This window comes from Oreochromis aureus, linkage group 14, assembly GCF_013358895.1.
Source record: "Oreochromis aureus strain Israel breed Guangdong linkage group 14, ZZ_aureus, whole genome shotgun sequence".
NCBI classification, from domain to species: domain Eukaryota; kingdom Metazoa; phylum Chordata; class Actinopteri; order Cichliformes; family Cichlidae; genus Oreochromis; species Oreochromis aureus.
Genome location: NC_052955.1, coordinates 14002277 through 14026906, shown reverse-complemented (window position 1 = coordinate 14026906; position 24630 = coordinate 14002277). Strand labels below are relative to the sequence as shown.

At 39.5% G+C, this 24630-nt stretch overlaps 1 protein-coding gene across 3 annotated transcripts in view; it reads right to left on the bottom strand.

Moving 5' to 3' along the window:
- Positions 1 to 11622: 11622 nt before the first annotated feature.
- cadm1b (cell adhesion molecule 1b) overlaps positions 11623 to 24630 on the bottom strand; it is a 165372-nt gene continuing 152364 nt past the window's right edge. For all 3 annotated transcript variants that reach the window (XM_031760184.2, XM_039622821.1, XM_039622820.1), the window contains 2 exons: positions 15350 to 15478; positions 11623 to 15178 (listed from right to left, as the gene is read on the bottom strand). In XM_031760184.2, the coding sequence (XP_031616044.2) occupies positions 15060 to 15178; positions 15350 to 15478 (248 nt within the window). In that variant the 3' untranslated portion in view covers positions 11623 to 15059. The remainder of the gene's footprint in view (positions 15179 to 15349; positions 15479 to 24630) is intronic.

The following is a 24630-nucleotide window of genomic DNA, read 5'->3' as shown; positions in this document are numbered from 1 at the left end:
TTTTATGCATGTGAAGGTTGAAGTCAAATTATTTATGGGAGACCGGACCTGAGGAAGGCGCACGGCCTCTAGCAAAATGGTTTACGTTGAGAGCAATCCTTTTCTATAGGCTATTGAATTCGCTGGATCACAGCAAGATATGCATGTATTATTCAGCTTTTGAGAGAAAGAATTGTTGCCCTGCTAGACTGCCATCTGCTTTTTGGACATTGTGATGCATCTGAGGCATGCTACCCTTCAGGATCAGGTTAAAGTCTTATTTTTCAGCATGGGGACAAATGAAATGAGTGGGAAAAAAGGGGGGCCTTTCTAGCGTCCCTCCCTCGAACTTTTCACCGCCCCTCATTGCAGCGAAGGCTTTCAAGTGCAAAATATATATATATATATATCAGAGGTGAAACTGCATGAGCGAGTCTCGATGTGCCCAAATTGGAAGAAAGAGGCAGAAGAAGCTGAGGTTCAGCTGCGAAGGGAAGGAACTTTCACCTGTATGAGAAATTATTCAAGAACATCTGGTGTAGTCCAGATGCAGAGATGGAATGTGTGAGGCGTGTGGTGCCAAACGCCAGCAGGTGCAAGGTGAAAGGACTCTCACCTCTCCAGGGGCAGGTGATCTGCAGGATAATAGTTACCCACTACTCTTACGAAGACGACTCTTCAGAGTTGGACAAAATTGTGCATTATAGACTCTTTACATTCTCAGCGAACAATTTAAAATCCTTAATGGTTCTGACTGTGACTGCAGTCAGCAGATCTATTAGTAATATAGCACATGGCAGGAGCTGCGCTTCTCTGGTTCACAGCACTTTAGTGCCTCCATAAAGAACCATTTTTGGTTGTTCATTACAGTGTAATGTTCCATTACAAAACATTATTGGAACTTTATGAATGTACACTTCCTCATTGTTTCTTTGATGGATCTTGACGGTGAAGTGCAGAGCATATTTAAATAGCAAAACACTGCAGTAGGAGCATCCACTTCAAAACAAACCAAAAAAACAACCCTCCTTTAGAAAGATATGCATCCAGCTGGGGCTTATTTATGAATACATATCATCAGCCTAAATATGGGACAGTTTTTTCCCTTTTTGTGAGCATGTATAAAGACGCGTTGTCTTTTAAAAACCTGCTCTCTGTATATAGATAGCAGTGTGTGTGATGGCCTGGAATTCTGCCTTAAAATAGACGTTTTAGTGAGCACATAAAGCAGCACCTGATCTTACTCTAAGCTAAAACATCAGTTTCGGGTGCTTTCCCTTGTTCGTGCAACAGAGGAACATCTGATCCGCGCTCTGCCATTCTGGCTCGGTGCCACCTTGTCCTTCTTGGCGACAGTTTGGAGACGAGCGTCGCAGATTCGACTTTGGGTTTCTGTTGTGTTTTCAGCATCTCGCTGATTGGGAGACGCTGCCATAATCACCAGTGTACTGAACATTTTGTATACTTGTTAGCAAAACCCAGAGTATCGCCTCTGATAAGAGAAAGTTCTTAGAGATCATCTTCGTCTCACTTAATTAACTAGTTAACATGACAATGGATTCGCGTTTAATTAAAGCAGCCAAGAGAACCTTGTTAGTACTTCAGATAACCAATTAGGCCCTGGCTTTGGGCAGAAATATATATTTTATTCAAGTGTATCCATGGTTTTGGAAAATGAAAATCAGACGCTTTTTAGAGGGAGTAGTGGTGGCAGGGTGGAGGGGAGCAGGGACAATGCTTAGTGATTGAATAAGTGATTAGACCTCAGGTTTACACAAAGGCTCCTCACTTGCAGTAATGGCTGCCTGTTAGGGCTTAGTTCTCTAATTTGACATTCACATGCATATCAATAGCGACTAAGCAACTGGAAGACTGTGTGCTGGCCCATTCAATGCAAGGCGCAGTTTGTGTTGCAAACAATGCTCTTGACCTTTAACTGATGAATAATAGCCTGAGAAACAGAACGTAATTATCCAAGGCAGTACGGCTGGTTCAAAAGGTAACCACTAGTTGAGTAAGCTTTAGCCATGTGAATCCACTTGGGGCGTTTATCTGTAAGCGATATATCTGTTATTATGGAGCATATCTGCGCACCGGTGATTACAGTTCGATGATTTTGAATTTAACAGATTTTAAACTCATAAGGCGTCACTAATGAGGAAATGGGAACAAAAGACAAATAAGTCAACAGGTTCTGCGCTACTGAGGAAAAGGTTTTATTCATCAGAAAAGAAGAAAAAAAATAAAGGCCACCATCTTGGTCAAGGAGCATTCGGTGTAACCATCAGATAAAAATCCAGCAAAGCATGCTCACGCTCAGTTGCATGGTTACTACTGTTATTGTTCCACTGCTGCAGGTGGACATACCTCACTTCTGCTAATTTATGGTTGGTCGGTGACTGTAAGTCAGATATATATCATGACATGCATGATGAAGACCCTGTAGAAAAAAAAATCTATAGCTGTGCACAAGAGTAATTCCATCCATGCAGTCATTTAGTAAAGCAGAAACAGGAGCCTGTAGTGCTCCGGGCTCCACCTCCTGCAATTTCACAACCATTTAATTTCTACATTTAAAACCTGAATTTAATTTCTACATTAAGAAACAAAGCATTCTTGGGTATAATTTATCTTTCTGACATGCCCTTTCTTAAAGTGGACCAAATCAAATAGGCTATGAGGCGGGGCAGGCAAAGGGGTTTGTTTTTCAGGTTCCAGCAACCAGCAAAATTCTTACGTAACATGTAATATGGTTAAAAGTAAACTAACTACATTACGCCTCCCTCTGCTGTTTGTTTTTCCCACATAACTTACATGATATCAAATTCAATATGTGGAGACCTTGTTTTTGAAACCTAATTTCTAAATTAAAGGTCAGCACACAGTTCACAAAGCCTTAATATAAAATATTTTTTGCAATTAATTAAAGGTAAATAATTGAGACATAGAGCGCCTTAACTCAGAAATGTAGAAAATTACCCCAAACAACAAAATGCTGTCATTACATGTGGTGCAGGAAGTGGCAAACTACCCTGACTGGAGATATAAAGGACTTAATGATGTGTTTACAGGTAATTATCTGTGTAACTGGAGTGCGTTCACGTTTGCTATAATTACTCAAGGTTTAAAATAAAACTCTCGAAAAAAAACGCATTGTTCGTTGTGCTGCTACTATTCCTCAAAACACTAATTAAGTGAAGAATAAAAAGTGTGTTCCATCTTGTTTCCATTAACTTGTCTCTTTTGTTCTTTCCTGTACACATTTTTCTTGTTTCACTAGCTCCATTTTCTTTGTTCACATCACAATGACTTGGTAAGAGTGCACTAACGCTGGGTGCCGAGACATCTCAAGCTCAGGCTTTCATGTCTTAAAATGAATACCCAGTGATAGCACAAGAATTATGCCTTAGATGATGGCTTCCCTCGTCTTGTGGTAGTTTGTCACACAGTATGTGTGCAATCTCAACTGTTGTGTCAACATAGTTCTCAGCGTAGACGTGTAGCGATGACCGCACAGACCAACTATATAAACAGCTCTTCTCAGCAATGTTTCACCAACCGAAAGCTAAATCCTTTGCACAGCTGAACAAAGGAAACGAATTCCAAACATTTCTCTGTATTTGTCTGTGAACCTTTTTATCCACTCACTTTTAATCTGCGCTGCCAAGCCAGAATAACTACTGTTGCTGACATCTTACCTCGCTAAAGTAGAAAAGATACCACAGAAGCATGTGACTTTTGGGGGGAGTGGGGGAGGGAATCCACATAACAGTTTGTTAGACCACAAAAATAAGACAGCAGCTTATCTTAAATCATCATGGAGTACTCTTTAAGCCAACCACCTAAAAACAGTTGGTCTCTAGTGGAATTCTTTTGATTTCATTGGGAGTAAACTACCCTTAAACTGTATATTTCGGATTATTTAATAAATATGTCATTTAATGGGAGGTTCTTAATACAAATGGGGCTGGAGAAAAACATACAATTAGTTTGCAGATCCATGAAAATTTTAGATGCACATCTAAATGATTTGTTGTTGTTTGTTTTGTGATGATTAGCTGCAGTGAGCCTAACGATGATTAAAAGGAAGGTTTTGCAGCTCAGACACTAGTTGTGCAGTATCACTAAGCACCTCAAACTTCAAACCCTTTATGTAGAGCTGTCCGCCTTTGTGTTTCTTTACTTTTACTGAATTATTTTAGTTAGCAAGTTTGCTGTACTAGACCAGCGGTCCCCAACCCCTGGGCCTCGGACCGGTATCGGACCGTGAGTCGTTTGGTACTGGGCCGCGAGAGTTGAGGCTCAGGTGTGAAATGTATGGTTTTCAGGGTTTTTATCGGTTTTCAGCGTTATTTTGTTATCGTTTTTATCGTTAACTCGGTTTTCCTGGGTCTTTTCACGTGTGTTATGAATAAATCTTCTTTTGTCGGTACAGGTACTAGTTTTATTTTGTTGTATTTATCCGCGACACCTTAAAGCCCGGTCCGTGAAAATATTGTCGGGCATAAACCGGTCAGTGGCACAAAAAAGGTTGGGGACCGCTGTACTAGACAATTAAGGCAGTGGCTAAATCTTAAACCATAGCTCAGCTTGTTTATAAACTTGCCATGTTAAATGACAGTTATCAATATAAGGACAAAAGTGACCAAAAGTGACAAAAGTAACCCTCGTCATCATTCATGATGGCCCAACATGAACCCTATCTCTAATTCTAGGGAATCAGTATGTAAAACATTTTAGCTATTTGGTCTTGGTGATCATGGAGCAAAGAAAATATTAATCCTTCTAACTGACACATATTTAAAAAATCACTTTTTTATTTAAATGCCAATTTTACTTTTCTATAAAATACAATATTAGAGTTGGGGTTATCACTTTTGATGACTATGATGAAGGTTAAGAACTTGCTCTATGTGTTAGTTCTTATCTCTGTGCTTTTTTACTGTTTATGTATTCAATATATACATTACCACCATGATATGAACTACTGGTCTTGGATTTATATTTTGAAACATAACTATTAGATTTTTGGCTACTGACATGTTGGTTTGTTTTGGAGCCATGTGACATTGGTTTTATTTCAGACATCAGCTAACCACATCAAGGTTGGTTACATATCCATAAAGTAGAGTGCATCACACAGACACACACACACACACACACACACACACACACACATTTATTGGCTAATTAGTGCTACAAAGAATGCTAAAATCCCATAGGTTTACTTACTAAAACTTGAGCACAAACTTCTGGAATGATCACACAGCACGGAGTAGTATTATTGTAGTATTAGTCAGATATCCCATTAAAAATGCTCACTAAGGAACCAACAACACACACACAGTTAAGAGATCAATATAAAGTTACAATCTGTAAAATCTTACCAATTCAAGTGCACAACTGTAGCCATGGTGGCTGCTGTTCATCTGTAGTGAGTGTAGGCAGTCAGTCTGCTGTTTAGCTCAGCTAACAAGTCTCTTTACTCTTGAGGACACTCTAAATCTTTATGAAAGGAGGCAGTGAGTCAGTGAAGTTCACTTCTTTCCAATGACAGCAATACTGAGGTGAGTTGACGATATCTTGAACTTTTCTGTTGGCAAGTGTGGCTGTTTTCTTTAGCGGCTGTTAGCTTGTGTTAGCTGCGGTTAGCATTAGTCAATTACTTACATTGTTGGACTTGGACACTTAGTGAATAAACTCTCATATGGTTTGAAGATTTAATCAAGCTGTTTATCAGAGACAATTTTTAGGGACTTTTAGGACACTCAAGCTTATAACCCACTGCTTTTTAGCCAGCTTGTTGTCAGCTGTCAGGCCATGGGAAGGTCGCATGGCTAATCTATTGACAATAAGTAATTGGGCCAATAAGCATGTTTATGCACACTTTTGTATGTTAGACCCCTGACTTCAGTTTAGGAGATGAGGCTTAGGAGATGTTTTATCTAGATGTTGGTCATATTGTCTCTTTCCATCATATTTTTGTTTCTTTGGTGAAGGGGAAACTTACTCAGATGAGAAAGCATAGCAATGATTCTTTATATCTTGAGTGTGAAGGTGCAGACATGAATTAAAATTGGGACAGAAACAACTAGGAGTTCTCTTCTCTGCCTTTGGTGTACGTGGACGGTCTCCAGCCACATGCATACAATAGGCTTATGTCCATCTCTACACTGTATTCCAGATGGTGGGGCAACATGGTAGCTACCAAAACTGGCACCTTCTCTTATGTATTTTAATTAATTAATTCTAGGTAGATTAAAAAAAAACATCACCCCAATTAGAGTTATTATAAAGGGACATCTATTAACAGAAGCCAAAACCAGGCTGTAAACTATAGAGATTAACTGCTTTTAGAGCCAGCGTCAAATGGCTATTAGAGGAACTGCAGGTTTTGGCATTCATTTTTCAGCCCTTGAGCTTGCCCCTAGGTAAGGGGTACCCTCTAGCTCTTGTTAAAAGTGATTTCTTTTGAATAAGCTGCCTTGAACACATGTATTTATGTATGTAACAGTTGAAATAACGGATGCTGTTCTCCCTTCTTTAAAGTCCACAACCAGAACATCTATGGCATGAAGTTTTCTGTGAAATCTTTCAAACTTTAAACCCTTTTTTCTTCAGCTTCACTCATTGCTCTTAGCATTTGTAAGACAATGCACTGTGCCACTATCTCCAAATGCTGTTCACAAAGACAGTGACTGAAATGGTTACAGAGCATGAAACAGATAATTTTTTTTTTTTAACTTATCCACATCTTCCCAAATGGGAATGAATTTAAGCTCACGCTCATTCAAGCTGATGAACTCCATCCCATGATGCCTTTCTTTCCAGGTAGGGGCCCTGTGTTAGAATTCAATGCCAATTTAATTAAAACATGTAACTTTTAATTACCTAACTAATTAATTTAATAAGTGAAAAAATAGACTCAGTGATAAATAATTGAGGTGGCAATGTTCCTGCAGCAACTCACCAGCTCCATGTGACTGACTTCAAGGCTTTGTACAGACATTTTTTTTAGGCTGTAGCAGGCTGTCCCACAAAAATAGAACGCTTTCATAAGCTGACAACAGAAACGCACACACAAAAACGTAAGCATAAAAAAAAAAAAACATCCATAGAGGCATCGCAGTGTATATGAAAGAAGCTGGATGACTAAATAAATTTTGTATGGCAACAATGGTATTTTTTTACCCGACTATCTCTAAAAGATAATCAGAAATTAAGAATCTGCTTTAAATGAAAATTAATTATGCATCAACAATACTAAATATGATAGAAAGATTACATGCAGACATAGCAGAATAAGAGATAAGAGCAGTAGATTGGGAAATGTTTGCCTTGCTTATTGTATCAGGGTGGTGGCTATGAAGCGGAACATCAATGTAAATTTAGCAAAAGAAAACTTGGTGCTTCTGCAGAGAGGAGTCACCTTGAGATTTGGTTGAGGGAACTTCACAGGATGCTGCTTGAAGCTTAGGCTCAGCAGATAATTACAGATTTCCTGTCTGAAACACTTAACCTTTTGGGGGAGGGGGAGCAAAGGGTAAGAAAGACCCTTTTTTTTCATGGCTTTTTCTCATTAATAACACCTAAAACTTCGACATCAACATCCAGCACATTTCCTCCCTCTGGTAAACATCAATCTCTGATTAAGTATCAGGGCATTAAACATCAAGCAGCAACATCGCTGACATTAGAGCCTATAGTGCTGTTCGCAGCATCTTTCAGGTTCGGAGTTAATCACCTCACAAACACAAGTCTCTTCTCTCTGACACTTTCATACGGGATTAACAGGCTGGTTGTGTGTGCTTTAATTAATGCAGATTTCTCTGGGTCATACTGTAGCAGTCGGAGATAATTGTGTTGTGGTTATCATAGGCTTCAGGTGCTTGTCCTTCATCATTGTTTGAAACAGCCAGCTCATCTGTTTCATGGAGTATGACTTGGCATTTCCCCCAAAACATAAAAAAGTTATATACATTAGAGATTTTCAGTAGAAGTCAGCTGATTTATTTATTTATTTTTGCTCTACCAACCTATTTGGCATACAGTGGACTAACTTTGTGCATTTTGGCTCCTGCACACTGCTTTCTCCTGCAATTTTTACAATGTTACTTATCTTAAAAAGCAAAACGCTGCTCTTCTATACAAAGCAGAAAACACTAAATCGCATATTGCAAATATTGATGTCTTAAGATTACAGTCGCCTCTTGTTTGGCGTAATTCCAGTGCTTATTGTGATCACTGAAAAACAGCAACGTTATGAAATGTGCAAGCAAGTAGAAATGTGGAGGGTTTGCACTAGCTGTGAAGGAACATTTCTCCAGCCTGAATATTGAACTGATGGCTGCTGGAAAGCATCCATACATCTCAAAGAGAGGAATTCGTCATCGCTGTTGCTGTTTGAATCCGGTTTGAATAGACGCACTGTTCGTATTTCTCCATCAGCTGACGTAGAGGTCGTCAACGTGACTGTGGCTGTGGTGAATGGATGTGGATATTTAATGGATTCTGATGACCCTCTGAAGCACGCAGTGGACATGCTGCTGAATACTTTCTCTGTTTGAGCTCTGCTTCCACAAGAACAGATACAGGAGATCTTTACAACCTTATACTGCAATATCTGCATGAATTTTAAATTTAAGCTCCTTATTATATGCCATTTAGAATCTGATTCATTGAGCTCTTCAGTTTTTTTGTGTTTTCTTTTTAACTGAGCTCCTCCCGCGGTGTTTGTTCTGAGCTACCTTGCTTTTATGTTTTGCCTGCTGTAACATAGTAATTACCCAACATTTGGGATAAATAAAATATTCCTCAGTCTTCTTTTTCTTCTTATTATTATAACAACACTACCCATAGTGACATTCACTCCAACAGCAGTGCATAAATCTGAAATATATGCTGCAACTGAAAGTATAAAACATTAGAATAAATACAGGCTCTTATATTGCAATGTGAGTTATTATTTACTTTAATGTTGCAATGTTAAAATGTGACTTTAGGGTACTTTTATATGATTAAAATCAACAAATTCAAAATGGTTTTGGATGAAAAGTCATTTGCGGTTTGTGGAGAACAGGAAAAATAAACCTGGGCAGGCGAAATTACAAGTGTAAGGATTACCAGGCTGCTTTCTTTGACAGAGCGTCAAATACCAAGGTGCCCTTTGGCATCTGTGCTGCGACACACAAGGTATATGGCTATAATTAAACAGGTCCTCCCTCCCAGCTTGTTACATGCAGTTTGTAAAAGACCCCCTGGGGATCACATTTAAACACAATGGGTAAGTATAAATTTAGAACATGTTTTGGATGGGGTGTGTTTTAAAAAGCTAACCAAATGATTGTGTTTTTGTTTTGCTTTGTGTTTTTTATTAACTCTTACCAACAAATGAAAAGGAAGTGAACTGAAAGGAATCAGCAGGTGGAAGAAAAGCAAAGCATAGTATAAAAACCTTGAATCGCATTCTCCTGTCTTGACCCTGTAATGTAGACTTTGTTGCTTCTTAAAAGAGGACAATTACCTCTCATCACCCAGTATTGGTGCCACTGGTGTACAAAGGCACAGGTGCCAAAGAACACTATGAATGTCTGTCTGCAACATGAAAATGGCAGGATTTGCCTCAGTGGGAGGAGTGGGGTGTATAATACCTATCCAGTATATGGACAAGGTGGCGAAGTCAGTCACGTTCTTTAAGTCACACCTCAAACATGTTTTTCCCCAGTTTTTTATTAATGATTCCTGCATTTCTCACTTTATTACTTTTTAATGTTTTATTTTGTGTTTCCATTTACATTATAACCAGATACTCTAGCACCAGCTTCTGCAGCTATATTCACCAAATCACCTGCAGTTCTGCAGCTAATTTGAATTTTAAAAAAAGAAAAGAAAAAAAAAGTAAATTCAGATCGAAAGACTATAAAATATTCACATATTGAGTCACTGCTTGTTGTGTTTCATAATGAGGGAAAACAAATGAGTCACAGTAGACCAAACACTGCATTAAATGCTATGTTGATAGTTGTTAATACAGTAAATGACTGAAAAAGATAAAATATTAGCTGAAATATTTAGCATGATGAATAAATGGTTTATCCATTGACCAAAATGAAAATGAAAAAACAAATAGTATAACAATATCCACTAAAATTGTTTAAAATCAGAACATGTCTCCTTCTAAAGGGCTTAAAATTACTGCTGCTCTACATAATTGCACATACGGACTCTTGCATAAATTCCACATTTTCCTTCTATGCTGTTTGCATAATCTTTAAGGAAATTACTACAAAGGGCCTTGGCTCATGGGAATTTGCCACTGTTTGACAGCATTATTTAATAGTGATGATTTTATCTTAACATGATGAAAAATTGATGTTTGATGTTCTGACAAATTTCCTGCAGAATGTAAAAGGGTGATACAGCCCACAGTACATATATATATCTATATATAGATATATATGGCCTGAGTCACCTGAAGAAATCGTACAGCAGTATAAAACAGATACTGAGCTCTTTATAAGGAATTAAACAAATGCAATTGAAAAATTTCCGTTCTGATTGGATTTGTCCTCCTGCTAATAATCTGACAAAAAAAGTCAAAGTATTTGTGCTAAACAGGAGTGATTTACAGGGAGACAAGTGTGCAGCCTGTTGCCTTTCTTCACCCACTATTTAATCCCACATCATTTAATTATACCTCAGCCAAGCCAAGTGCTACATGCCATCAATCTCAATCAATCAATTACCCAACTAAACAAGCCATGCTTAGACATTCGTTCACTCTCAATTTCCCCATTGTGCTAATTACACTTAAACATGTCATTCCAAATTAAAATTGAACATTTAAATGGGATTAGTAGCATCTAACTGAAACATCACCAAGACAACCAGCAAGTCGCCCTACCTGCCTTTAATTTAGACGGCTTAACCTCGAGAATAAATATGGAGAAAATCCCATAATCTGCCATATTTCACACAGAAAAAATCAATACACGGCTAATGTTCTTTGAGAGAAGCATTATATTGCAGTGATTGTATGAGTAAGGGAGAAAAGTGGCTGGTTTGTAAGGTTAAACTATTCCCATTAAAATTTGAATAATGTTATTGACCTTTACCTGGGATGGATCACTTAAAGTAATGGGAAATGGTGGCACTGACAGAATTATGATGACAGAATAGCTTATGGTTATGAATAAGGTCTTGTTCCTCAAAATGCCTATCAATTTGTCAAAATCACTAACATCCACATGCTCAGCTGGAACCCTTAACGGGGGCCCCCAAGCCTGTCGATGTCAGTCATCGTGTCATTTAAAACACTGCTCGCCTCTATCTGTGCCACGCCGCGTGTGTCAGTCACTGATGGGAGATCAGATTGCTGCCACTGCTGCTGCTCACCCACGATGAATCTGCATCCGTACAGTATTTTTGCCTCGACGCGAGACCTTTCTTCCTTTGTGAGTTTGACGAGTATCAGCAGCGCAGGATGAGGCAGGCAGGTTCAATCCAGCTAATGTATTCAGCATGGTAAACAGGCGGAGTGAATTTGACAACAGATACGAGTTAATAAATTCAGCGCCGTCTCAGAGCAGGACAAGACTACAAAGTGAAACCATGTTTTTTGATCAAGTCACAGCGGCACACCACTTTAAACATTGATATCTTTTTATTAAGACAAGTACTCTTCTGATTTTTTTTTCCTTTTGTAAAAATGTTGGCGTGAACCAATACAAAATATGCATGGTCATATGAGAAACATCCTCTTCACTACACAAAAGAAAAAATGCCACCTGGGAATAGAGAGAAATTTAAGATTCAACAACATAAACAACCATTGTGGGGTTATAAAACAAGCGACCCACCCACCCTGCTCCCGACCCACCCCACGCCGCCGCCCCAGGCTTTAAACATAAAGTTCATCCAAATATCCAAGACGTTACAGATCGTTCATAAAACTTCATGTCACAGTAAATACACCATCTTCATCTATGAATGCAAACAGATGCTTGATTGACTGTCTGTGGTCACATCCTATAATTACTAAATAACCGATACTGCATGAGCAAAATGTTACAGTGGAGGAGGAGGAAGAAGAAGAAGAAGTTTCATGAACATCATCGTGATTTTGTTGACACTGACTGTACATCATTTTTGTCTGCTTAACAAATCTAGTTTTTCTTTCTTTGTGAACTAGGTCTATGCAAAATAATTAACGTTTACTGTAACAGTGCACCATATTAAGAACACATAAACTTGTACAACTGAGAAAAACATGTACATCCTGTGGTTTCTTTACTTTTTCAAATAGCTGTGGTACTACAGTATATACTTGGGGCCATAAATTTGCATTCTACCTGAGATGCAAAAAAACACAACTATTAACACTCATGAACCTGAGAGAGTGAAAACAAACATACTCAATATCAAGTATTTCAAAATAACAAAATCAAAAACAAATTAGAATGATGCTTCCGGCGATCTTTTAACGTTGCCCCATTAAAAGCAGCAATCACCATTTAAGATAAATATCAAATCAAAGGTCATGCACATAACTGTTTCCATGACACTGTGACTACAATCCAGAAAAGTTACTTTTATTGTAGCTTATTATAGCTTTAAGTACAGTATTCCTCTCTGATAATACAGTACTACAGAGCCTTGTCCTTGAAAATATCCAAATAAATAATAAATGAAGTGAAGCTGAGATAATAACACTTTTTTTTGTGGTCATTAATTAAGACAAGTACTATATCCTGGAATACAACATTCTAGTCAGTGGAAGCTGCCAATACTTGTTTTTCTTTTCCAGCTTTAAACTCATTCCAGCTTTTTTATGCTGCAGGTTGTAATTGTGATGCCGCTCTATGGTGCGCGAACAGACGACTGGGATGAGTATTGGCCCTGTAAGTTAGAAAGGACGGATATATACAAGGTATACTGTAAGAGTGTACATGAGGATACTGTATGATACTAACCATATGCCTCAAAATCAAAGGAGAAGGCACTAAATTAAGTCCTTCAGTCTTTTCCTTTATAATGATAAGTATCAAGAGGTGGGTTTAAGGCAGTGGTTATCCTTTTTCATAATACATTTACAGATTACTTTTTTTTTCTCCTCCATTATTTTAGGCAATACACTGAAATCACTCGCTAATTACCAAACGGATTTTCCTCTTCTAGTCAGAGGCATGAAGCACGCGCCGTGTGCACACTGCCGATTTGTGTTGTCGAACAAAAAGAGAGAAATTTCTAACAGTAGACGCTTCCTCTGTGAAGGTTTGTGGCTGCGGGATGACAGTAAGAAAATTATCTTTCCCTCAAGTCTAAAGCTATCTGCAAATCTTTGATAACTTGTAAGGCCAAGAGCCCTCGCAAGTTATCAAAGAGTACCCAAAGGTGAAATGTCTTAACACACAGCAAGAAAATACAACTCATTCATATTTGCAGCAATACTTGTGTATGGGTAAGGGCAAAAAAAAAAAAAAAAAGCTGTGAATTTTTTGTTCACGTGCTGTATTCACAGAGACGTGCCGTGATATTTTACATGGGCAGGAAACACTGAAGGCCTAACATTCTTTCTTCCCTTAGATACGGCAAATAAAAGGGTAAAACCTTGGAAAATTAATAACTCAAGGCCTTTTAACATCTCCCAGTTAACTGGCCAATATAGTGTGCCATCAAATAAAGTCAGTTATTTAGCGAGAAGCTCACTGCAAAGCTCTCTGCTTTACACAAGCTATACTTGCTGTATACTGTATAAGCGCACTATAATTATTATATTTGGTCCAAGGTAGACTACGTGGGTGATATGAAAAGGTGACAAATGTCATGTTTAAAACAAAAGCGCACAGACACATGGCAGGGTCTACCAACAGCTAATGAATACCTTTAAATAAAATGTTACGATCAGTGTAGTAGGACCTATTTGTGTAAGGCGTGTATGTGTGAATGTAAAGTTTGACCCATAATAACACCTGCAAACAGAGTCTTTTGGGTCAATAACTACTGGAGAGGGGTAGAATCAGCTACACCTACAAGCTGCAGTGAAGCTCAAGGTAGCCAAGTCTCAAGCTAGCTGGCTGTTGGCTGTAGTTTTCTATTTATCATAGAGACATCAAGCTTATCTGAAGCTTAGCAAAAGGCATTGTGTAGTTATTCTCTCTCTATTATAGATTCATTATTTATGTATTCCAGTCAGAAATGACAGAAATGGCTATATAGAACTTAGGTGTAGGTGGAGTTGGGCAAAAGCCTCTTAGCGACTAATCGTCAGAAACCACAAAATGATTGGTTGTACTGTGTGGTTTGGTGCGAAATGGTACGTACCGCCACTTTTACATCACCTTCATGTACAAATACATTCTATGATGAGCAAAATTACTCACAACTGTTATATAAGTAATCGACACAGTGAACCTGACCTCAAAGGGGCCGAGGGAAATCTGCGCTGTAATACTTGAAACCCAATCAGACCTGCATGTACGAGGGAATGTGGGGAAGAGGGGGGGGTTTCTGATGAACTTGCAGGCACTGTTGGACTTTGACCCAGCGGGGAGAAATGTGTTGACACCGTATTCCAGTTAATGAACTCTGTAGATTGCTCCAAAAAAAGGAAAAAAGCACTGAGGAGCAGGCTCATCACGCTGTATCTGGGTACATGAGCTCAAAGCTAGCTGCGGCACACATAGACGAAGCCAAATGCAACAAAAGATCAAGTGGAGTACATGATAAAAGACAAAAAAAACCAATTCAACCGTGTGAGGGGAAAACAACGAAACAAACAAAAGAAAGAGAACAAGGCACAAAATTGTCTGTAAAATAACTGAACTGTACAGAATAGGCCCCAGCTGTCCAGGAAGGGTCGGATAGGACACTCAGCAACGCCTCTTCTTCTTACCACTTGGCAACCACGTCAGTCCAACTTTTCCCGCCTTTTTCTTTCTTCTCCTTCTCTTTAAATATTGCCCTCCCTGCCTTCAAGTCATCTTCAACCAATCAGAGTTAGACACAATGCTCCTACAGCACCACCACAACCACCATCACAACCACCAGCATCCCCACCCGTCTCTCCTGGCCTGTCCAGTTTAAATATAATACTCCTTCTTCTCATCTGTGTTGTTGTGTCCCCCCTCCGCGTTGATGATGGCCGTATCCGCATCGGCTGCGTCGTCCGCCCCTTTGGCTTCATGCGTGAAGTAAGTTCCTGCAAAAGAGCGCACGCAAATTAGCTGCACGCTGCCTCTGCCTCGTCATTCTCTTGTTCACTTCAATCCCATTGTACTCCACCGGCAACAAAGAAAAAGCAACAAAAAAACCCACTTGAACGCTTAAGATGTGTTCATGATCAAGTATGATTGCCCTGCCGGTGCTTTACCTTTGTGTCTGGCAAAGTATCGACCAAGAACAATGAGCGCGCAGAGGATGGCAAACATCACCACAGCAACCACTCCTCCGATGACAGCATGGTCAATTTTCTGCGGTGCCCCCTCCCCGGCTCTGGAGTCTAAAAAGAGGACAATAACCGTAAATAATTTCATGATCAGCAAACCCTCTCAGGCAGCAACAAAACTAATACCTTCACAGAGACGTGGACAGCTATGGAAGCTGTGGCTATTATATCATTAGGCTGCCAAAATAAACGAAATTGGTTTGTTTTGTCTCAGAGCATTTTAGCATGACCTAACCACAGAGTGGAAACTCTTGAAAAAGCTGCTGAGGAAAAAGGCAAGCTTATGTTATTTGCCAATGAAAAATAGATGATAAAACAGCACAAGCTGGTCCAGAGAGGAAGGTAAACTGTTCACAATATGTTGCTAAACATCCTTAAAATAAGCTATGCATCATTTCAGTTTAGTTTGATTCAGCCTGCTAATAACCAAAATGATGCTTTTTACTCAGAGCAATGTTTCAGTTTTCCTCACTAATATCCTCCCAGGCTGTATCTGCGGCATTATAATGCAGTTGTCCGCAAAACTGTTTAAAATTAAGCACCTGTTAATTCAAATTCAAACCCATTCACATGTTACATTTAACACAGACGTTTAACATTTTGGGGGAATAGGCAGACAGGCTCTCGCGCCAACAGTTAGATGAGAAAATCAATATCACTGTTGTGACTGCATGGTAAATAACAAGCTACAGGCTGCAGCCTGTTAGTTTAACTTAGCATAAAGCCTGTAAATGAGGGGCTGGGGGTGGGCTACTGTGGCCTACGGTAACAAAATTCCACTAATTAACCAAATTCAAGTACTGTGAATTTACGGGGACTGTGTGCCAGACTGCTGCTCTGAGGCAACTTGCTCTTTGTGCTAAACAAAGTTAACTTGCTCCTGAATGTAACATGTACAGACATGAGGGCAGCACAGATAAAGAATGAGTGAATAAGTACCTCGCAAAAGTCTCAGCCCACCCTTCATTTCTTTATATTTTGCTAGGATAGCATGAAATAGGTGCAGCAGTTACTGAAACATGCAAACAAAAATCCAAATACTGCACATAAGACAGAAATATAGTTTCTGTACTATTACTAGAAAGTCAATATTTGGTATGAACAGCTTTATTCTTAGCAAGCTTTCTTTTAATTTCTCTAAGTAGTCTTCAGGAATAGATCTCCAGGTTCTTGAAAGACATTCAAAGCTCTTCTTTGGATGTTGGCTGCCTTTTTGTTCTACTCTCTATCAAGATGATCCCACACTGCTTCAATGATGTTGAGGTGCAGGCTAATCTGTGATTGATAGTGTGCCACTGTGTGTTTCTATCCCAGTATGCTTTTACTACATTGGCAGTGTGAAAAATGAAGCTGTTGTCAATCAGATACTTTCCAGGTGGATTAAAATCTGACTGTATTTTTCTGCATTCATAATTGCATCAGTTTTAGGAATATCTCAATACCTCTGGCTGAAATGCTGCAAACCATGACAGGGCTTCCACCGTGTTTTACAGATGGCTGCAGACCCTCACTGTTGCACCTCTCACTTGACCTCCTCCATAGATATTGACCACGATTTTAACCAAAAATGTCAAATGTTGGATTCATCACTCCATAAGACCTGTAGGAGCCATTTTTGGGTTGATACCTTATGTATTCCGCTAGAGGTCACTTTTTAAATTTTTTGGTATGGTAAATGTATGTAAGGTAGACACACATAATTAGTGGCAGATGTGTTTTTGATTGGAAGCAGGCAAATAGTTTGTAACCCCTGCGCTGCTATGTTAATCGTGGAAATAAAGACTCTAAAGGACAAGATGAGTAAGGCTAAAGTTATTGGACTGTATCAAGTTTAATAAGTTAATTCATACCAGAGACATCGCGTCACCCTCGCCAACAAACACCTCAGTGGCTTCAAGAGTAGGCTCAGCCTCTACAAGACATTAGCCTTTCTCCCTGTGTCCAAAAGGGCCAGATGCATGTATCTGGTCCTGTGTGAGGTTTTTTTCTTAAGGACACGACTTACTATTTATCTGCTGTAGGGAGTTTAGGCCTGCCACTCCTTCTGTTGCCCTCTGTTTGTCCAGGTTTTTAAGGACACAGCGCACACCACGCTGAGATATGCCAAGTCTCATTAGGAATCACTGGTGCACAAACACTGTCATATACTGTTGTTCCTGTCATACTGTGTTATCTTTGCATTTTTCATAGATTTAACTAAGAAATGGGAACAAATTATGCATTTTTGTGACAGGGTGCTAGAACAAAGTTGTCTGTTGTATGTAGACACAACAGTGGTTCATCTCTTAAGTTTGGTGAGTGAGACCATCAGAAAGTCTGGAGAACTATCGCTCAAGACTTTAATAAAATGACTAGAAAATCTGGCTCATTGAAAATAAAATATAAAGAAACTAGGGCTGGCTCGGGACTTTAAAACAGCTGTTTAATTAATAAAAATATCTAATCTATTTTCTGAGCAGGTTTAGAAAAGTCACACTTCTGTCTAAGCATACATTTGTGGTGTTACACTGTTGAACCCAGCTCGTTACGTGGATATTTCTAGCGCTCCGATAGCTGATGTAGCTGCCCCTTGAGTGAGCGATGTTGAAAAATGTTTTAAGACAGTTATTTCACCATGAAACAGTAGACACTGTCTGCAATTTCAGCGAGGGTTCACACACTGTAAAATACAGTCTGATTTAAGAGGCCATTTCTGGAAGTTATAGAGCTCAATCATCAGAAATAGACACAAGTCTGGAGATAAATTGGCGCCCGGTGTCCCCATGCAGAGAAATACGTGGCTGCCTCAGGTGTCAGAGAGTATCACTGTCTAGCACTTAGCCAGATTTATCCGTGCACCACAGAAGAACATGGCAAAATTTGAAGCCTTTAAATTTCTAGTCTCAGAATAGTTCAGAGGCATTTATCAATAGTCTATATCTGTGCACATTTGGACTGATGGAGGAGTGGCGGGTGAGGGAATGGCTCCACTGTTCTTTGCTGCATGAGGGAGCAGCTCAATTTTCCATCAATCTCACTAGTCATGCTCTGAACTTGAATGATTTTGATAAAAGACGAGCGGAGAGTTCAGAATTTCTCAACGCTGCGACGGCGTAATAAGTCGAGTTGAAGGGTCTAAGACGAGCGACGCGGGCAGATCTCGGCCTAAAAAACAAGGCCTTATTTAAGCTGAGTTCACTTAGCACCGGGACGTCTTAGCAGCGGAGCTACAATGAAACTAATTAATGAGAAAAGTTGTGTTTCAGTTGAGCGCTCTCTTAAAATGGACTCGTCTTCACAGAGCAAGCCGTTGCTGTGCGTTGGGGTGTGCGAAGCAGGGATGTGCAAGGCGCAGTTTGTTTACTGTATCGAGGATGTCAGATAGCGCGGCTCATTCCCCGAGGAGAGGGAACAGCCCATGCTCCATGCTAATGAACATGCACCCACTAAATGGCCTGCGAACCGTCCTGTCTCCTCTCCCCTCCCTCGCTCACTCCCCACCCCACACCTTGCTGCCCTCACCTTGCTCCCCGCTGTCTTCCGTTTGACACATCCACTAGGAAACATGCAGGGTCTCAGCCGCCTCTGCACACCGAGGGAGAGTTTTATTTAACAGGTAGAAAAATTCGCCCAGAGTAAGCACCGAGACCTATCACAAAAATGTCAGAGAGAAACCAAAAATCCTATAATACCTACAGTATCAGCTGTTATGGTTGGTTGCATTTCATGTTGCCTGCATTAAGTACACTACTCAACACTAGTTTTTATTTTTATCTCTCTGTGCTTACTGCAGAGGATGTTCTGCAAAAACATGGTCTTAAATTTAGTATACATACAATAGATAATGAAGCCTGCAGCTTTTTGCAAGGAGATAATCAAACAGTTGCAAAATAATGCAGTGCAACACAAATGTCTGAAGTGCATTTTAAGGTAATTCCTAACAGAAAGGTCAGTACCTGTGAGAAGCACTACTCTGTCTTCAGAATGCTTCTCTATTATCAGGCAGGGTAGGTCTGCTGGTAAGATGCTACTTTTTGCTTTATGTGTTTTGAAGTGTTTTCGGAAGTTTTTCAAGGAATCAAATCAGAGGCTAAAAATCAGAATAAACCACACAGTTTTCAATCCGAGGAAACCAAATATTTCCATTTTGTCAAAGAGATACTAGGTATCTTTTGGTGTCGACTCATGAGCGCTTGACCCCTTGCCACGAAGTGTATTTTGAAGTGTTATTTCTTTCTGTGCTGGGCTAACATTGTGAACGATATTTAACTCAAACCACAGGTTAGCTGTGGTGCCTGAACATCATCATAATAGGGGTAAAACTGAAGCTAATCGCTGACTGAAAACAAAGAACACACCTCTCTAAATGCAGTAAGTGACTTTGAAAAATCTCCTGGCTGAGACAATTGTGACTAAAGCCACCAACACACCTCCAGCCTTCCTATAAGAACCAATGCCAAAGGACACCTTGTGCTTATCTCTGTGATGCCAGCAGCTTCTGACAATAAACAGCCTTTGCTACTTTGCTACATACATTTGGTGGCCATATCTAAGTCAGATGAAAGGAACCAAAAGGCTTCTTTTGGGTTCACAAAAGGTGAATTCAAGACTTTTTGAGACTTTAACAGCAATTTAACAAATGCCACCTGTGGATAGATAAGTGCCAGACAGTGAATTGCTGGATTAACCCATTTAAAAATGACACATTTATACAAAAGTTTAATTTTTTGGCTCATCATCACTTGATGAGGAGCTTCCCGACTAAAGATCTCTGTAAAAAGATTAAAAAACCACCTGCTCACACAATACTCTAATGCAACTGTAATAACATTACTACCTTTTATAAAAGGGCCTTTTGTGAATTAAATTCGCTCCAGATGAAATAAACTGAAAAAACTGATTCCAGCAAGCTGCTGAATGCTTCAGAATAATTCAACCTTGATAAAAGAAACCAAAAAACTTCATACACATTTTATTAACTAATCCAGACCCACACGTACCAAATATCAGGAGCCAATCAAGTTTAGTGTTTACTTAAAGATGTTTTGACATGCAGGCAGGTGGAATGCGCTACCTTGTGATTACTAGGAAACCTTCTTTTCCTACTTACAGCTATCTGCCAACAATGAATCCTGTATGCATGTCACAAATTACGGACACACCTCATTTGTGATCCTGTAAGGTTGTATGTCGCTCACATGAAAGACTGAATAAGCAGAACACTGTCGAATAGCAACGTTAAATAAACAGTAAAAAGGTTTCATCTCCAGAAATGCTGATCTGTGTCTGACCCTGATCTCTGACTTCAGCAGGAGCAGATTTACCTCATAAAGTGTTATAGTAACATTACTATCATTCGTCCACATTCCTGTGATGATTCCTTTGTCACTCACTGCTCCAAGACATCCAGGATCAAGATTGTGATTCCTTCCGGGCATACATGTTCAGTATATTTATAATATTAGACTGTGCTAGGAGCAGGAAAAAACCTCCAAATGACAGGCAGTATTATTAAAGCAGCCTTTGTGGCCTCACTTGAATTAAGTAGAATTTGATTATGTCTGTAATGTGGCTGGTGTCCATACCGCCAGCACAGCTCTGCTCACGGCTCGGTCGGGGAGTGCTGACATGCCCACACAGGCGTCCTGACAGGATGTGCACAGCCGTGGGGATTTATGGGGGAATAAAGAGGATTTGCAACTGATGCCTGTGTCTGCACGGTGGTGAAATCTGCTCCGCTGAACTCCCAGTACCACATGCTTTACAGTCGCACCTTTCCAGCTCTGTACTGGAATGACTAATTGCCTCTCTGGTCAGTAACAGAGCATCCTATCTAACTGCTACTGTCACTGTTAGAGATCACAGCTGCAGGCCTGTCACCGGGCTGATTACATGGACACATGATTTCAGCCTTCCCATCTTTTTCTTTTAATAGTTTTCCACTCACATAATGAGGAATTTCAGCACACATGCTTCAACCCAACACACACGCGCATTATAATTTATAGATGTAATTACATGGATATAATTGAAACAATGACTCTCTTGCATTGATACAGACCAAAAAAAACCCCTTCACTTGCACTGAATAGAGCCTCAGAGTAACTATTTCCAGGACAAGGGCAGGACAATGAAGCATTGCTGCAGAGTAAACTTAAGGACTGTCAATAGCCATTTTTACAGCATTGAACTGCTAACATCCGCGGCTCTTGTATTTGTTGCCATTCGAAAAGGAAATGAACGTAATGAAATGAGCATACGTGGGCAATCTCCACCAAATCATTTTTTTGTATTGCTGTTGTAGCAGACCGTCAATAGAGCACAACATTGTCCTCAGCTGAATTCCAATGTCAATGCTCGCCCACTAAATAGATTCCCCGTGTCTTTTGTAATAACCCAAACAATGATTTGAAGATGTACCAATACAACAGTGACATTTAACAGAGGTGCTCAGATGCAAGTGAAGGCCTGACTGCAACTAATAAAAACTGAAGCTGAATGGAAGCTATGCCATTGAACTTAACCTCCCTGTTTATTGTATCTTTTGAGATTGGCAAATTTTTTTCACACAATGGGGAGAAGTACCCATGGACACTTCATCCTTTCTGTTTTGTGTGCTTTCACCCCAGTTAAGATCAAGGCAATGGAAAAGGTTGACAAAATAATCAAAATCCTTTCTCTTTTGCTAGAGTTTGCTAGAGTTGACCAAAGGTGCCACAAAAGTGCTCTTTATCAGCTGAAAACGAGGACACAGTGTGAGTTCATTGAAACATAACATTCAACCTTGAAACCCTAATGTGCCAAGAACAGTCCTTATAATCATTTCATACATACATATCTATCTATCTATCTATCTATCTATCTATCTATCTATCTATCTATCTATCTATCTATCTATCTATCTATCTATCTATCTATCTCATGAGGTAGCCTTTTAACTTCAGGGTGGGTTGGCATACTAACCATTTCCCTGGAGACCAATTAAAATGGACCATTAAAATATATATTTTTTCTGTTTCTAATAACTCTTTTAAATAAATAAAAAAAGGCAGGAAGGAAAAAAAAACAATTGTGACTGAGTCAGAGTAAACAAACGTGAGAAAAAAACTAATTAGCATTTCTAAATGATTCTTTAATTTTTCCAATGAAATACTTCAAAGAAAAAAAATGATACATGCGAGAGTTAAAACAACGCTGGTAAATGTTTAATGACTAATTATGCTGAATACTAAATGCACTCCTAACAGTCTTTGTTGAAGTCAATAGCGTGCAGGAGTTAAGACTTGACTCCCAAGACTAAACAGAAGTGGAAAACCTGTCAATGACTAAACTGCTGGAAAACATGTCTGAAAACCTGCCAGAGATGGATTCCTAAAATACTATCTGGCATTACATTGTGTGACTTATTCACTAAAAAAAGACAAACCCATGTGTTCAGGTCAGGCCCTGAAGTCATGTTTGTATTCAGTGCAGCTGCATGTTAAAGTCATAAAGATCTATAAATCCCTGACAGCTTCGCCAAGCACGTAATAAACCTACATTATTGTTAGTAGTATTATTAAGTCCAAAGGGTGCTGTATAGAAGCCAGTGTGGTGTTTACTTGCAAAGCTTATTGGCAGCTAATTTACAGCTTTGCACCTTCTATAAACCAGAAGGATGAAGACTTAAGAAATCCACCTTTAACTCATAACAACCCAAAGCCATGTTTAGTTAGCGAAAGAAATATCGTGTTTAATTCTGTTGTAATCCTGCATAAATTATTTATTATTTAGTGAATAATTCTAGTCACGTTTGCAACCTAAAGATTTTTTTCCTCTCCAAACAGTGTCTGCAGGTCATTTCAGGTTAAACAACACCCAGCAACAAGCTATTATAGCATGAATGTAGCTGGAGAAGCTGGTGCTGTTTAAGCTCACATGACTGCATTAACATTTTTATCAACTCAAATCTTAAGAATAATTTTCAGCGAGAATATCGAGCTGAAAGTGTAAAATTATGGGTAACAAAAAAGAAAAAATTAACCCCCACCTCCTTCCCACCTTTCCTTTGGTCCTACAGATGAATCAGCAGAGGTTCTGCTGCAGCATGATAAACAACAATTTACCCTGGACTGTAGATACGCTGAAACATAGGGTGTGTTCAATCAAGTCTACAAGATAATTCCCTGTTCCATGTCTTTCCTCTGGCTCCTCTCAGCAAGCTGGGGGAAAGGGAGGGGGTGGGTTACTGGAGGCTTAGCCAGGATATGATGTCCCTGCCTTGGATCATCTCTGAGCATCTGACGAGCTGGAGCATTATCGCCACAGACTCCCTTTATTCCTCCAGAGCTGGAGATTCTGGATAAATTCTGACCCTCTGCCCACAAAAAATACACCCACTGACAGCATGCTAGAGGCATACTATTTTTTTTGTTTCTGTGATGCTGCGAATGTCGGTTGTCCATCCTGAAGACAACATTCTCCTTCTTTCAAACTGAAATGAATTTCTCCCAAACAGCCACATACTAAGTGCATTTAGCGCGATATGTCTGGCGCAAGTTCAAGCAGTGACTTATCTCTCCCCGGTGGTCGACACAGACACACAAACACACACTCTCTGCATCTTTTCAGACACTGGAAGACCTGACAAAATGAACTCCTGTGAAACTTTCTGAACATGAAACAGCACAGAAGGCAAACAACTGTGACTTTCTGCGCTTTAGGTCTGGGGGTGACGCTTCTGAGGCTTCACCAAGGGGAAAAAACATCACCAAAAAATATTTTAAAAATAAATAAAAAAGTCTACCAAGCAAAATAACATTTTTTCCATTTTTTTTTTTTGATCCACAAAATGGGGCAGGAGTTGGTTGACAGCTTTCAGAAATCCTCCTGCATACCTGGTCTCATTCCCAACTCATATACTGATGCTTAGTCCCTTTGGCATCACATTTTAATGCACCAGGTACCACCTTAGAGTAATTTTTCAAGGTGCTGGGCAGTTTGTGAGGCCATAGCCAAAGAGGGTAATGGCAGAGAAGCCTGCCTTCTCATGTGAACTTATGCTGGTTGTTACACTTCATCATACCACAAAATGGTAATCTGAACCCCTGCTAGTCGTAAAATGTCACTAAAGGAGGCCCGGCCAAGCCTTAGTATGTGGTGCGTTGAAAGTAAAAAAGTGTAGGCCTCACAGACTTTCTTAAACAGAACATATTCATTTATTTATTTATTTTATTTTATTGAATACA